The following is a 16,571-nucleotide window of genomic DNA, read 5'->3' as shown; positions in this document are numbered from 1 at the left end:
TGCTCCTGTGTTCAGCCGCCTTCACACAGCAAGACAGAAGGCGTCGTCGTATTAAAGCACGTTTGTGAGTAGCAATGTAATGACAGCTTTTGTGTGGTAACTAATGGCATGGCGTTGTCATGATGGATGTAACGTGTGGTTGGCGATGTTAAGTCGTCTGTGTGTTCAGGAGAGCATGGCTGTGGTGTAGGGATATGTCTGTCTTTGCTTGGATGCTGCAGTAAGGATGATGGGCACCATTTTAAGACAGGAGTGATGGTTATAATTGGCATCAAATGGGAGTCTACTGCTGGGGGGGAGCTGTGTTGAATACATTTGGAGCTATATTAAGCAGAATTAATGTGGCACAGAGGGATCTGCATTACCAACAAAATATACTATGTGGTGGATATTATGTCCTTGTTAATGTTTATGAATATTTTCATCCAGAGCAGTTTAAGGTTTGCCACAAGCACTCTCAAAAGAAAATGGTTAACCTAATGTATATATTAACATGCATAAATGGCTAGACTTTGTGACCAGTGGTTTGTTAATCTGTGTGCTGTAGATGCAGGCCCATCACAGTGAAATGACATTGTAATGCTGCATATTTGAGAGAATGTGTCTGTGTTCAAGGTAAGACAAAATCATCATTCAGCCTCACTAAAATTAGCCTGCTCAAGCCATTTAATGATTATAGTGATCCTGATTATCATTAATGATTAATGTGCGCTGCTTGGCGTGTGCTGGTGGATGTCTCTCACAATGAGCCGCCTCCCAACAAATCATGACAGACACCCACTCACACAGTGTCTGTCTGGTGTATATAATGGCTGTCTGAAGTGTGTTCATGACTGATTTACATGTAAGCTGTCAAGTAAATCAAGGTTGTGTGTAAAATAGGGCATCTGCTGGTCCTTTAAAAGTATTAAAATGAATTAGATTCAGTTTGATAGATATTAGGCTGTAATTTCTTTTTGTCAAAATGAATCAGGCTCCTCTGTGTGAAAGTTCACATTTCTGATTTTACAAATCTATTTAACCTAACACTGTTTTTTTTTTTTACTTTATATTCACGCTTACCTGTTGGCAAAATGTAGATTAACCTAACTCACTTCTACTTAGATTTATACTTACCTGCAATGATTGAATAAGACATGATTTGTCAGAAAAATCTGACTTAAATTTAATTGATTCTTTGGTTTAAGTGTCTGATAACAGGTCTGCACTATATGTCAAAAAAAAAAAAAGATATTGCTTTAACAGATAATGTCACTGCGATATGCGTTGTGCTTTTAGTGAAAATGGTAATTTATGCATTTCATTTTCCCTGAGAAAAATATTTTAAAAAATGACCCGGATGGGATATTTGCTGTGGTTTGAACCGAAGAAGAATGTCCCCTTGTGTCTAGAATATGATTTGTAGGCAGGGGTTTCTCTGTATCTGGATATTGCACTCGGCCATATTGCAGTTTTGATAATATTTTGAATAATTGTGCAGCCTTGTCTGAAACCTGTAGACACCCTGTAAAAGAGTAGCCAGTCATATTAAAGAGAGAATAGTTGTATTTTATCAAACTATACAGGAGAATCATAATAGAAAGAAATCATGTTCACTTATTTGTGTTTTCTGTCTCCTGTTAAACTTTCTTGTAAAGGCTAAAGCCCCAGAATGTTATATTATACACATCAATGTTTTATGTTGTGGAGATGTTGTACATATTCTTCAGAATCTATTTGAGAAACGACTTTTTGATAAAATTATTGACATAATCTCTATGGTCTTTAGTTCTGCTGCATTATTCTGCTCAACCTTGCTTGTTTGTATACACTGGAAGCTTTATGCATATTTTATGAATCGATTTGTCTTTCTCTGCATCTTAGTGTAATCATCACCATCTGCTGGATCTGGCTACTGAAGCCTCCATTTCACGACCCCCTCAAGTTATGTGTTGATCCGTGGCCAAGTGTGTCACTAAAAATCAATATTTGCTGGACAAACACTGACCAGTAGAATGTATCAGTAGCCAACCCTGATCTTGATGTAGACCTCGGGGAAAATACATGGTGGAGACTGATGTAAAGCCAATGCCTTCTCCACCTCTTCCCTCACATACAGTGGCCATACACATGCCTAAGCAGAATAAGCTCTCTGTTTCTGTCAGCAGGACACTAATGAATATTTACTAGTGCATACAAAACTGCTCTGTGGTGCAATTAAATATCTGAATTAAAGGCTCTCCTTCTGGCCTTTAATTTGGCAAAATTAGAGCTGATAGATTCGATTAATAACAATAATAATTCCTGCAGAGCAGCAACATTCTTTATTGTATCCTCTTCCTGTCCAATGTTAGTGACCTGTGAAATTAACTTGGCTCTAACTGAGGAGAAGAAAATCCTCGTAATGGATCAAAGCTCTCATCTTGTTTTATATGCAGTATCTTAGAGAAGGAACCACAACGGTCAAATGAATCTGGTTCACAGGTATCTGCGGAGACATCTTGCATTGTAGTACAAGGGGGGGAACACTGCGCTGTTTGCTTTGATCAGGGATAATAGTCTTTAGATCTCGTTGAATACAGAGCTTTTCTTCCCTCACTGTGGTCAAGGTGAGATTTATCTGTTGTGATAGATTAATATTCAGCATAGCATTCAGCATGTAGGGATGTAATGTGCAGTAATGGGACATTAAAAGAAATATTATAGACCTAATCATGAACAGTCTGTCTGTGCCATCATGCACTCTTGAACTCTTTACGCTACACTACCTCAGTCTAAATTGTGTACAAACATATATATAAAATACATATAGTATACGCAACCCTACCATATTTATCACCCATACTGTTATTCAGTTTTTTGTACATTTGCACCATTTGTATCTACCCTCCTCTCTTTTTGTATTGCAACTGCTGTACAGAAATTTCCCTTGAGATAAATAAAGTTTTATATTATATTATTAGCTTTATTTAAATTGACTTTGCACAGTTCATGTGGAGAAGATAACCATGTTGGCTTGTAATGGTGACACAAAAGAGAAGCTTCTTTATATAATATTGTAGTTTTGTTTAGGGCTGGGTAGTAGAGCGATACTATATTGATATAGACTAGATATCGCCTGAGATTTTGGATATTGTAAAATCATAAGTGTTGTCTTTTCCTGGCTTTAAAAGCTGCATTACAGTAGAGTGATGTCATTTTCTGAACTCAGCAGCCTCTTCTAGCTGGTCTATTCTTTGCCCTTTCCCACTTTGTCCTTTTATCCATATTACTGATTATTATTTATCGAACATTGTGTAAATATTTTATGAAAGCAACAACAGTCAACCCCACAATATTGCAGCAATATTGATGTAGAGATATTTGGTCACGAATACTGTGGTATTTAATTTTTTCCATATCGTTCAGCCCTAGTTTTGGCCATAAACTGTAAAAGGCTGTGGAAAACAAATTCTTCCATTTTAAAGTCAGTTGTAAGGCCAACGATGAAATGATAGTAAACACATCAAAAGCCTCATTATTAAGATATTGTTACATAAAGTATTAGGAAAACTTAAAACAGGAACTTTGTAGGAAATAAGTGGATCTTGTTGATTCTAGTTGGTACAGTACAAATAAGAATGCATGTGAAATTAAATGTAGGAATGATCAAATAATCTGTACATAGCAGTAGCAAGAAAGAGTTTTTTGCAGTCTGTAGAAGTAGGGGCCAGTTATCTGCTTCCTGCTTTAATTTGTTTCTGTTGAGGAGTTCTTACTGCAGAAATGTCGTGAAATTAGGCTGCGAGACGACACTTCACAGTGCTGATAGTGCTAACCTCATTCCAGCTGCTGGTGACAGTTTTGAAAGAAACATTAACAGCAGGAGAAAAGGTTATTTTACATATTGGAAAAGAAATTTTGTCGTAATGAAGAGAAGTTTCTCAGTATTTATTCGCATAGATTGTTCATTCCTAGTTTATATATGATTGTTTGTGTGTACGGCAGTCTCTGTTGTCCCTACAAGACAGGATATTTATGCAAAACATTCTGTTTCTACAGAGTAACCCAAACAATAAGTATAGCACAACAGTACTGTTTTGTTTTGTACAAGTTCCATTACAGCTCAGCTATCTAAAAAACCCACAATCCAAACGTTAATGAGTTAGAGGTCATTTTCATATGTGTTTGTTCACTAATGATGCTTTGAGATATTGTACTGAGCTGCATGTCTGAATGTCTGATACTCTGAGGTAAACAACCCGTGGCATTGCCGTTGCAGGTGCCGTACGAGACTCTGAACAAACGCTTCAGGGCGGCTCAGAAGAACATCGACCGGGAGACGAGTCACGTGACGATGGTTGTCGCAGAGCTGGAGAAGACGCTGAGCAGCTTCCCAGTGGTCGACTCCGTGGTGTCACTGCTGGATGGTGTGGTGGAGAAGCTCAGCGCCCTGAAGAGGAAGGTGAGGGATACAGATGATATACACAAACGCACACTTTAAGGCAGCAGTTTCCTTTCTGTTGTCATTAAGGAGTGTTTTGTATGTATAGATTTTTGTTGTACACAAGGCTGTGATGATGTGGATTTTTCTCTGTAGGGCAGGTCCATGTTATATACATCTGTATCATCTCTGCACTGCACATTTAGAAACTATGATAATCTGCTCTCGCCTGTATCCAGACACGTCTCACTCCCCTTTCCTCTTCTTTCCCAAGATATTTGGGTACGCACATGAAAACATCTAATGTATGTACGACAACATGCACTCTCTGATTAGTTAATGTCCCTCCAGACTGGCTAAGGCGCTGCCATGATGGTCAATTTTGCACAAGGACTGGGATGTAAAACTTCCAAAGGGCCACCTGCACACCAAAGGCTTGAAAGTTTGATGTCATTAGCAGTGTTTTCAGATCAGTCTGATCATTTCACTAAGTTAATTATGGTTGACAGTTGGATGACTGACACTTGAGAATAATACAGGTAGTTACCCTCTGTGTGCTGATGAGCTTAATCACAGGTATTTTGCCTCTTACTCTTTAAGTGTGATCGCTTGTTTTGGGGTTTTAATTTCTAACTAATTAGCTCACTCTACAATAAAGGTGTTACCTCGATTATTTCAGTTTTCAGAGGGCTGCTCTTGTACGAAATATTGATTACAGAGAGGATCAGACTCAACAGAGAATATGCCCAAAATTGGTGGCAAGTGCAGCTATGCCAGCTATGTTTGTGGAAGGTTTATCGCCATTATTATGTCTGTGTTTGTACTGTTGTCTCTGTTGATACTACACCTCAGGGACAGGTTTTTTAATTGTAACCACTTTGGAGGTTATTTTCTAAATCTGGCCTTGGATGGATGGAGATATAGCAGAAAAGAAATGTATTATTTCTGTTCTGTTAGTGTGCATAAGACCAAGAAATCATCTTACATGGCGACCCATTTAGAAGCTTGGAAAAACACAAATACTGTACATATACTTTCTCTTTAAAAAGGGAAAACTCTACGTTCACTAAGTCCCTAGTAGTTTAAAAAAAAAAATACAAGCACTGGTATTGACCCTGGTACCAGCAGTTTTTCATCTATGAACAAGATCTCCCTTCAGCTAGAGCCAACTGTTAAAAGCCACATTACTCACCCCTGTTAACAAAAGCACCTTTTGTGGCCGTGGTTTCTTTCTACTGGTATAACTGTGGCCTTGGTGGATTGTGTTTGTCGGCGGTGGAATGCTGCCTGGCCCGTTCTTCTATCAGACCTTTGAAAAGCGACAGAAAACAAGTGATCAAAACACATTCTGCAGTTTGTTTTTCCCTCTGCGCCAACCTGTTGTTCAGCAGGTACATAAGAACTCAGTACTCACTGAGTTGAAGGCAAGGTTACACTAGACACTACACTGCTGTGCTCGGGCTGTGGGAGTCATTTCCCTCCCAGATATGTTGAGCCAAATCCGGTCCAGCTGGTGTAGAAGAAAAGTGGCACAAAAGTCAAGAATGAAATCTTAAAGTGAGAGTTTATTTCAAGGCTTAAAAAGGATCATAAGCCAGAGATGTTGTATTAAATAAAAACAAAGTAATTCAATTTTATTTGGAAATTTCGCGCAATAGTGCACAGAGGAATGTAAACATGTGTTGTAGGATGAAAGACTCTTCACTGTTCACTGCTGTCACTTCAAACAAAATTTTCTGATATAAATGTAACATGCAGCTGTGGGAATACATTTTTAGATTTGTGTGATCCCTTGGCTTCAACTGACCTCCATCACATAAGAGTTTATCTACAGAACAGGAAGCAGCTGGCCTGTTTTGAACAGTGTTCAAGGTTTGAAAGTCCTTATGGTTTGGCTTCAGTGTGAGGCTCAGACTAAAATATCAGTTTGCGGTAATCAGTAGCACAACAGGTTTATAATAAGTTCAGTGTTTCCTGTTCAAAAAACAAACTTGCTCCTTCTTTTAGGAAATCTAACAATTGAATGGCCATGAATTTGAACTTGTGTTTCTGTTTTACATGATGCATATTGAGCTTTTTGTAAATATCTTATGTGTTTTTACATCCCACAGGCTGCCGAGTCCATCCAAGCAGAAGATGAGAGTGCCAAGCTGTGTAAGCGTCGCATTGAGCACTTGAAGGAGCACAGCAGCGACCAGCCGGCCTCGGTCAACCTGTGGAAGAAGAAACGCATGGACCGAATGATGGTGGAGCATCTGCTGCGCTGCGGCTACTACAACACAGCTGTTAAACTGGCCAGACAGAGCGGTATAGAGGTAACTGTCTGTGTGTGAATGCTCCGTTGTGTCATTCAAGGTCATTCATACTGTCAGTGTAACTTAAGACACATTTATTATGTATGTGTGTGTTGTGACCTCAGTCACCCTGACAACTGTAACAGGATTTTAATAAGTGAATTCATTTTATTGTTTCTGAATCTGATCTTTTGTTCATCACTGTGCTTACCTTTTGGTTTTTTTCGGATGCCCTTCTTCTACATTATTAACACATCCACTCACCTGTGTGTTTAGGATCTGGTCAACATTGAGATGTTCCTCACAGCTAAGGAGGTGGAGGAGTCTCTGGAGAGGCAGGAGACAGCCACTTGCCTAGCCTGGTGCCATGACAATAAGTCCCGCCTCCGCAAGATGAAGGTAGGTCATTTACAAGAGTCAGATTTGACCTCACAAATCCAAGTTAAAGGGACAGTTCACCTCCAAATCCTCTTACCTGTTGTGCGGTTTTCAATCAGATTGTTAGGGCTGAGTTGCGAAGTTGTTGGAGATATCTGCAGTAGAGATGTGCACTTTCTCTCAAACATAAAGGAACTAGAAGTCACTCAGCTTGTGGTGCTCAAAGTGTCAAAACATACATTTGTAAAACTCAACAGCAGTGTCTCTTTCCAGAAATCATGACCTGGTTACTCAAGATGATCTACAGTCGTTGTGAGCACTTTCATAGAAACTATATTCACCAACTGTGTCACTGCGCATGAGCAAGCATGCAACTACTCATGGACGAGAGGCTCATTCTCATGACAGCCTGAGGTGTAAACATTAAAGTCATCCTCCTTGGCTGAGCTATAACGTGTGCAAGCTCAGTGGTGCTAGGTGAGCTCGGAGTAGATGCAGGCTTCCTTCTGCACGGTGATACAGTTGGCGGGTTTAGTTTGGTAGAAAGAAAATCGTTTCTACATTGCTGTTGAGTTTTTCATATGCGTGTTTTTGGCTGATATCTTCAACACTCAGCAACTCACACCAAATCAGTCTAGATAAATAAATGGCACCAAAGGTAAGAGGACAAATGTGTATTTTTGATTTTGAGGGAACTGTCCCTTAAAGGCCTGACAAATGACAAAAGCCATGTTCATAACAAATATACAAAATAATAATAATAGTAACAATAACTTCACCAGTTGAGCTGAAGCATATCAGGCAGGCAGAAGTGGCCAAAGGCTTATTGGTTTTCTGTGTAGCATATATCTACTCTTTCTAACCAAGTGTCCACAGTGTAACACTGTCTGTGCTCTGAAACTGCCCTGTTAAGATTTAATTACTCTTCCTGTGTGTTTTGCCCTTTTGGCAGTGGCAGCAAGTTACAAGTTAATCCTGAGATTATCCTATTAAACCAGACAAGTACTCAGTAGAGCGTAGACCTCCACCAAGGCATAATAAGCTTCCCAGTTAGCTGTTACTATTTACTGTAAGTCAACCTTGTACTCCATAGATGGCAGAATATTCATAGTGTTAGTTAAAATTTGGGATGCTAGCGCTAGGCAAAATGTCTATGATCTAATTCTCATGAGAGCACTTTGGTCTGTTGTAGCTCCAGCTCACTGCTGAATGCAGGTAAATTTTAGTTCCAACTGTTATTAATAAACTCTACTAGCCAAAGTGGTGGGATATGTGTGTTTTTTTCTGTTCCAAAAATCCATTTGGGTGATAAAATATTGAAAGGCATCTTGAGAATCTACCAGCACTGCAGGAGTAGTATGAAAGAGATCTGTTTCCTGTCTGTTCTCAAGGTCCTTGAAGGGCAAATGGAGACTGTGAGGATTTTGCAGCTCTTCAGTGGTTTAAAGTTACTGACTTCTTTTGTCTGTTTCTGTGGCAGAGCTGTCTGGAGTTCAGTCTGAGAATCCAGGAGTTCATTGAACTCATCAGACAAAACAAACGCATGGATGCAGTCAGGTAACACGTGCACAAATGTACACACTAACTGCAGCTTCTGCGTTTTAACCATTACAGAAGCCGCTAACATCGTATCACCTACTGATCTTGTTCATGTGTCTCTGTGTTTCTCAGACATGCAAGGAAGCACTTCAGCCAAGCGGAGGGTGGACAGCTGGATGAGGTCCGGCAGGTGATGGGCATGCTGGCCTTCCCATCAGATACACATATCTCCCCATACAAGGTAAACCTAAAGAATTTCTGGGTACAGATGTGTATATTAATGGCATTTTATTTGATCAGACTCGTTTCAAACACATGTATATTATGGTATACTCATCTGGGTTTCCAATATTTTGTAAGCAATTCACACAAAACTTCACATGGCAATGCCAAAACCAAGATATACACTCATCATGATGAACACAGAATATTATGTGTGAATAAATCATGAACATAACATGCTTGTTATTAATGAGAATAACCACTGAAATAGAGATGTAAAGCAAAGACAGTTGTAGAGCAACAGACCAGCCACTAGAGGGCGTTTGTCACCTTCTGTAAAATAAATTTAGTTCCCTCCTGAGCTGCTTGAAACTCGTCCTGGAGTAGTTGCTCTCAGTAGCAGTGTTGTTATTTTTAAACTTCCATTTAAAACTCCTTTGACTAACAGAGTTGTATCATGGCACCACAATAACAGTGCTTTGCTCCAAAAAGCATTTCTGCAAGCAGAGAAGATGGACGGAGCCAAACCAGTGTGGCCACATTTTTGCCAGCTTCTTGTGCCAGAACTGAGAGTGTCTGATCACTGCCAATGTTTGTACGTCTGCTCATTTTATGGCTAAATTATCATCACAGTTACTTTTTTCAATGTTAAAGTCATGATCAGTAATCGGTACATCTTTGTAACAAATGCCCTCCCTTCCCCTTACATTACACCAGTGGGAAAACATAGTTATATCTCTATACCTCTTACAGTGATCACGTCAGGGTCAAATTGATCACTAGAAATGGATTCTTTTCATTGATTTTTTTTTTTTTTTTTTTTGGTCTTATTTGACAACAGTACATGCGTTTTTGCTCCATGAATCTAAAGTAATGAAACAGACAGCTCAGTATTTATTGATTTTTTTATTGAGTATTTCAAAATGCAGTAAAGCTGTTTTATTACATAACTGGGCATTATCAAAACACATAATGAGGGTTGCTTCAATGACAGGTGCTGTTTCCATCACTAGCAGCCATAAACTTCGAGGACACTTTATTTTTTATTGAGAGAAAATTACTTTCTCGCGTCATGATTTCATTGTGCACGCAGCACCAGTCTTAGGTGGCTAGCTGGAAACAGATGGGTTATTACGACACAAAGGGTAATGGGAGTATAAAAAAAGAATAGAATTGCTGTAGCTTTAAATTGTTTTTCCATATGTTCGCATATATAAAATACTGTAAGTGGACTGGTTGATTACTGTAAGTGAATTATTAAAACAGCATTTGTATAGGAACAATTCTGTCCCAAGCTTTTTGATCCATGTAAGGGTGCTTTCACACCTACCCTGTTTGTTTTGGTTCAGTCGAACTAAAGTTCCTTTGCCCCCTTCCGACCTGGATCTGAACCAACTGCAGTCACATGACACATTGTTTGGGTTAAACATGAGCATGTTACAGTCCTGGAGGATTATTAATGTGCACCTCCTCCTGTACTGCCTTAATATGCACATTCAGCACATCCAATGCATCAAAACATTGTTTTCTAGTTGGAGCCGCGCCTCGTTTTCAAACTGTATAGTTTGACTAAAATGAACAATGACAGCAATATAGTCCACGATGAGCAGCGCTAAAATCAACCTGCGTAGTTGTCCCTCCATTGTGACATTAGAAAGTGTCACATTTATCTTGCAAGTGTACTCTTCTTCAACGTTTTGTTTACTTCCTGGATTATTCCCACATGGAAATTCTGACCAATCAAGAGCAGCTTTCTCCTGCAAGGCATTTGATCTGGTCCACTTGTGAATGCTGCTGTGAGAACACAAACCAACTCTAGGCAATTATGCAGCTTTGTAACAAAAAAGCAAACAAAAGCAAGACAACTCTAGGTCTGCAAACACCCTTAGAGATTGATTGACTATTTGCTGTTTCCACTATATTAATAAAGTCAGCCTACTTGATTACATTACCACCACAGCTTACAGCCCAACAAAAATGATTTAACTGCAACTGTAACTTAATTTAGAAAATGCACTCAGATTGTCGAATGTCTCTGTGATGAAAACACATTGGGAAGGAAAGGGGATCATCATTTGCTCAAACAAACATCTGTCCATATATGGACTTGAGATCTGGAGTTATTGAGGTTGTTAAAATCAGGTTGCCCAGCTGTCCTCAAGTGCACCATATTTGTTGTCAAAACATCCTCACCTTCATTGTTTTTATCACTTCATTATGATGTTTTCAAACATTACACACAAGTCTCAGAGGGAAATGACACAATACCCTGATGGTGTCATTTCCGGAGGACTGGTGAAACAACCTCTCAAGGGCAACACACAACGGCAGAGCGTGCGTGTTACAATTTGCCCCTGGGATTGGAACATCCTGGCGACATGACATTGATTACTTGGCTACTGCCTGCTGTGTGTTGCAGTTTACATCACCCCAGTGACTGTAATGTAGTCAAATATGTTTGTGGAGTAAACATGGTTTGTGTAGGAAACAAAATAGCACGTTGTAGGGCAAGTTGGGTGACTGTGGTCTGCTCCTCGCTGTATGTGCATTCTCAGAACCAGAAATTAGTGGGTGTTGAGGAGACTGTAACTGTAAAACACTCTGCTCTGTCTCTTGTTTTTTCCTAAACCACCAGGATCTGTTGGATCCAGCCCGCTGGAAGATGCTGATCCAGCAGTTTCGATATGACAATTACAGACTGCATCAGCTGGGGAACAACTCTGTCTTCACTATCACTCTACAGGCTGGTCTGTCTGCCATCAAGACACCGTATCCTACCATACTGTGTTTACAATTATGAGTTGCTCCTGACCTTTGTTTTTATCTCCACAGCCAGACTTTCTAAGTTTTTGTAGAATTTTTTAAATTGTGAATAAAACTAGTTGGAGGAAACTGCAGGGGTTTGTCTACAGATGTATTTCGTCAAAAGTGAGTTATTTGTTTCATCAAAGTCTGTTTGTTTGTACTGCAAAGGAAAAAAAGTATTTTACATGGATTATTAGCTTCAAATAGTGCGAGTAAAAAAAAAAAAAGGCAAAGAATCAGATCCTCATGAAGGCCACCACAATGCATCAAGCTACATGACTTGCAGTTGGTCAGTTTCTGTAGACTCTGCCACTGCATTTCTGCTTTCTGCTTTGTATGTAACTAAATTGCAAGGGAGAGAGATGCTCATTGTTCAGACATTAACACTTGTTCCAGCCTCTGGCACTTGTATATGCACCAATTTATTTAACATACACTCATTTCTCTGTAGGGACGGCTACCGAAACTCAGTATTAACTGGGCTGGGGGGCTAAATAATCGAAGATTGTAGTATTTAAAGCTTGATGTTACCAGTTGTTTTGTAAGTACTTTTTAACGTCTTTGTGTAATTTATTATTAGACTGTGGCCTTTCCTCAACTCTCTGTTTTAGGGTTGAGCTCCTCAAACTATAATACTCAATTTAAGTGCCATAAAACCTTTGCGAATAAAAGATGTTAATGGGAAACCGACAAGAATTTTAGCTTTTTTCTTTACTGACTGATGTAGATTGCGGTTGGCATTAAAGTTGATGAAGATAAGTGCAGATAGTTGTTATTTTACTTCTAATATAGTTGGATAGTTTAAACAACTAAGGACAGATAGCACTCCTTAATTAAATATTTGCTTTTGCCAGAGCTAGAAACCATGGCCAGAATGCAACAAAATGTGTCATATTTTTAAACTTTTTTTTTTTTTTTTTTTTTTTAAACTTGGGCTTCGCTGCACAATCTGGACACCAGCAGCCATTATACTGACATAAGATTGAAACAACAAAACAAATAAGGGAGTGCTCTTGTATCTCACTTGTCTGTATACGTGGCTGCAGTTAGCTTAGTCTACCAAAAGAGGCCTTGATCGTACGTATCTTTCCCCTCTCTTCTTTTCGCTTCGTCTGTCTCATGTAAGTGGGGAAAAAAGCTTAGAGTGAGTGTATTATTCTTTCCACTGATGCTGTCAGCTGTGAGACTCATAACCACGTTGTACATTAAAAAAATGATTTCACTCATTTTCCTTAACTTCCTCACCCGTTCCAGTCAGTGCTACAAGGAGGATGGTACCTCTAAGAACCCAGACTGCCCAGTGTGCAGTAAATCCCTTAACAAGTTGGCCCAGCCGCTACCCATGGCCCACTGCGCCAACTCCAGACTAGTTTGTAAGATCTCTGGAGAGGTCATGAATGAAAACAACCCTCCAATGATGCTGCCTAATGGATATGTACGGCTACAATGTGAGTACACTGTTGCAGGGATTATGAGCTTAAGATGTTTGTCAAATAAATGGTAGTTTTTCTAATTGATCCTCCTCTGCTCATGTTCTCCTCCAGTCCCTTCTGTCCATCCGCCAAGATGACAAAGTGGTGTGTCCCAGAACCAAAGAAGTCTTCAACTTCTCTCAGGCTGAGAAAGTCTACATCATGTGATCACTCAGATAGCCCGTCTGAGTATCAACATGATCGAATACGGCCGTCATTCATCACCTGTGACCCGGCCTACTCGGAGAGCCACCTGTGGAGCTGTGATCCAGTGCCCTTCTCCCCCACCACAGACACACCCGACGTTTTCCACAACCCCCCTCTCCCAGTACATGATCAGATCAAGTCTGCCAGTTCCCTTCCCCTATCATTTTATCACACAGAAACTGGGATCCTCTCCTTTCAGACTGGTTTAGATGTGGCTAGAGAACAAGAAGTTGATTGATCTGATCCATTCAAGCACATGGACTATCAACATTGTCATTATCGTACAGGCCCTCACTCGGAAGTGTAGAGACTACAGAGAAGGAGTGAGGGGTGAAAACTGCTAGGTAGTTATTTGATTTTATTACGAATAAAAACTTGTTGAGGTTACTTTGACTTTTCACTAGTGGTGTTCCTTTGTTACTAAAATAACATGTGGCAGGACTTTGTTAACTCGCTCCATTAACAAGATTAACATTTGGGCCTTTTCAGAACAAACATGGCGGCCTCCTGGTCATGTGGTAGCATCTCATTCTGTGATGCATGCTGTCAACATCCTTTGTCTTCTAGCCATGTTTTTGGTGGGTTGTTTGGGGATATATGTTAAATGCCACCTTTTTAAGCTGCCCACCTTTTCGCATTTCATCCCCCCTATGTTTGTGAAACCGGAGCCTGATTTGGGCTGCAGCTGGCTCCTTTTCAAATGTAAATATTAGATAGGAATTGATCATCCTCATGTATAAATTCGGGGGCAAGTAACGACAAGGAAGATTACCCCTTCTACGAAGATTGCTGTGTGACCTGAACAAGTGTTTTCTTGGGTGTTGTAAACCTGATATAGCCCACGGTATCCTCAAGCTGGTCATCATTGAGGGCGCTGTTAGTTTCACAAACTCGGTCAATATTAATGATGGTGTATTTACCACCATAATGAAAATGACGCAATATTCAAACAAGACAACCATCTATGATGTGATTTTTTTTTTTTTTTTTTTGATATTGAACAAACTGTCTTCCTTTCTTGTGTGGCCGTTTTTGTTTTTCTTCAACTGATTTCTCTTTTTTTACTTCAGGTTAAAGGAGGAGAACATTTTAGTGACATTTATTCTGTTTAAAGAAGAAACCCATGGTGGTTTTAGTTAACTCAACGTTGCCCATATAGTTTTATTTCATAACTATTTTTCCAACAGTGAACAAGATAATAAAGAGAAAGACTGTGCTGATATTTTCTCAGTCTTGTGCTCTGCTTATGTCAAAGCAGCACCAACACTCCACAGCGTTAACGTAGCATAAAGGTACACTAACTGCATCAACACTACATGTAGTTACAAACACATAAAGAGGCAGGATCTAAATGTTAAACAATCCTGCCTTTTCTTGCAAACTCACAAGGAGATTTTGGTCAGCTGAAAACATCACTCATCTTTTATGACTTTGAAAACCTACTGTAGATGTTGGATGGACTAGGAATGTGATCGAAACAAGATGCACACAGATCTAGACTTCAGTGACAACGAATCCACAAACATTCACCCTTGAACACCCACACCAAGCAATCCAAAAAAAATGCAGTTTTATGTTAACCATGATCAGTCTTGTGGTCGATCATTTCTTCCGTTTGTTGTTTATTGACAAACCAAAAGTTGCCTCATTTGTGTCCATACATGATTTGGAATTGTATCTGTAAAGACACAGACTGTCCTGTGTATTTGTGTTGGTAGAATTAGATAAAGGGATTGTTTCATGAGCAATATGCCTCATAAAGATTTCAGTGAACTTTGATTTCAGTGTTTCATTATTTGCGGTGTATACTTTGCATTGACACCAGTATTACCATAAGCTGCGGTAGGTGTGACGAGATTAACAATTCACTACATCTCTGTTGACATGGAAATACGACCAAGTGTTGTGTCTTTCACCTGAAACTACATCTCCATGGAGGCTGACGGTCTGTGAGGGCGTGTTTTTGGTCTGGCAGTGAAAAGCATGCTTACAAATGGTGATAAACTGTATCTGTGGCATGGATTTCATGGAAATACATGAGCAGGATAAAAGAACTAAGCAGACATGGCGAGACTTAGCAGGAAAATTGACTTTGTGGTCTTTGATGCCAAAATCTGTAAACCAAAACCTTGATTTGCTGATGTCACCAAGTTGCAAATCAGGTTTTGTTCCAAAGACAATGAATCGGCCTCCACCAAGGGTTTTTTGTGTGCTCTTACATGGAAATTCAGTTTTTAGGGGGCTGCAAGCAACAAATACTTTAGTTATTTAGCACTTTGTCCAATAAAGGATTGATTGTCCAGTTATAAAATGTCAGATAATGGTGAAAATGGTGATTGAAAATTGTTTCATTCCACCTGAAAGGCCACAATATTTAAATTACGGTGATATAAAACTGAGAAAAGCAGCATATCCTCAAATTTGGGAAGCTGGAACCAGTTAACTTTACTTGCTTCAACCACTGGTTTATTATCAAAGAATTAAATGATTAATTGCCCACTCATTGATTGGCTACTCAGCTGTTACAGCTATAGATTTTTCAGTCCACCAATAGCCTCTATTGTTTTCAGCTCTCTCACTAACCAAGCTGCTGCTGCTTACTGTGATGAATCCTGCTTTTTGCCCCATATACTGATATGAGTGTCCATTGTCTTGTATAAAATCATAAATGGACTGGCTCAGCTTTTAAATATAATTCACACAGGATGCCACATTTCATTGTATTCTTGGTTGAGGATGTGGTTTTAGTTGAAACCCATGTACTCACGATGACCTTCAAAAGCTTCCTGTTAACTCGGCCTAATGGTGTGTGAGCTTCATGTCTGGAGGAATTAGATTACATTTATGTCGAAAGAAAGACAAAATGTAGATTTGTTTTTGTATTTTTGGGATGCAAAATGTGTAAATATCACGACAACAAGCATTTAGTCGATGCGTTCTGTAACCATGTGACACAGAAACCATCCTGCCAAATGTAGCACGCGACAATATGAGCGTCATAATATGTAAACGTAGAAATATTTATTATGTTTTATAATTATATGGTGTTTTTTGTAGATTTTATAGGGTCGTTTTCTACGTTTTAAACCAAACAGCTGTTGTCTTTTGTTACACAAAGAAACAGTATCGGACCGGAAGAGGTGTCAACAGTTATTCGAGCCAGTCTGTCGTCACACAGCGCGTTCGTTATAAATTCAGCTGCGCTCTTCTCCCTCCGCCATTTTGAGATCAGCGCTCAGTTGAGTACCAGCC

General features: G+C 39.5%; 1 protein-coding gene across 4 annotated transcripts in view; it reads left to right on the top strand.

Annotated features, from left to right (window-relative positions):
• Positions 1 to 16,571, top strand: part of maea (macrophage erythroblast attacher, E3 ubiquitin ligase) — a 132,106-nt gene that overhangs the window by 111,567 nt on the left and 3,968 nt on the right. For 3 of the 4 annotated variants that reach the window (XM_049585853.1, XM_049585856.1, XM_049585855.1), the window contains 6 exons: positions 4,241 to 4,423; positions 6,514 to 6,717; positions 6,973 to 7,095; positions 8,555 to 8,631; positions 8,746 to 8,854; positions 11,471 to 11,604. In XM_049585853.1, coding sequence (XP_049441810.1) covers positions 4,241 to 4,423; positions 6,514 to 6,717; positions 6,973 to 7,095; positions 8,555 to 8,631; positions 8,746 to 8,854; positions 11,471 to 11,604 — 830 coding nt within the window. The remainder of the gene's footprint in view (positions 1 to 4,240; positions 4,424 to 6,513; positions 6,718 to 6,972; positions 7,096 to 8,554; positions 8,632 to 8,745; positions 8,855 to 11,470; positions 11,605 to 16,571) is intronic. The other variant, XM_049585854.1, reaches the window with a different exon arrangement.

Source organism: Epinephelus fuscoguttatus, linkage group LG9 (assembly GCF_011397635.1).
Source record: "Epinephelus fuscoguttatus linkage group LG9, E.fuscoguttatus.final_Chr_v1".
NCBI classification, from domain to species: Eukaryota; Metazoa; Chordata; class Actinopteri; order Perciformes; family Serranidae; genus Epinephelus; species Epinephelus fuscoguttatus.
Note: the sequence above shows the minus strand (reverse complement) of the source record. Positions and strands in the feature narration are given on the sequence as shown.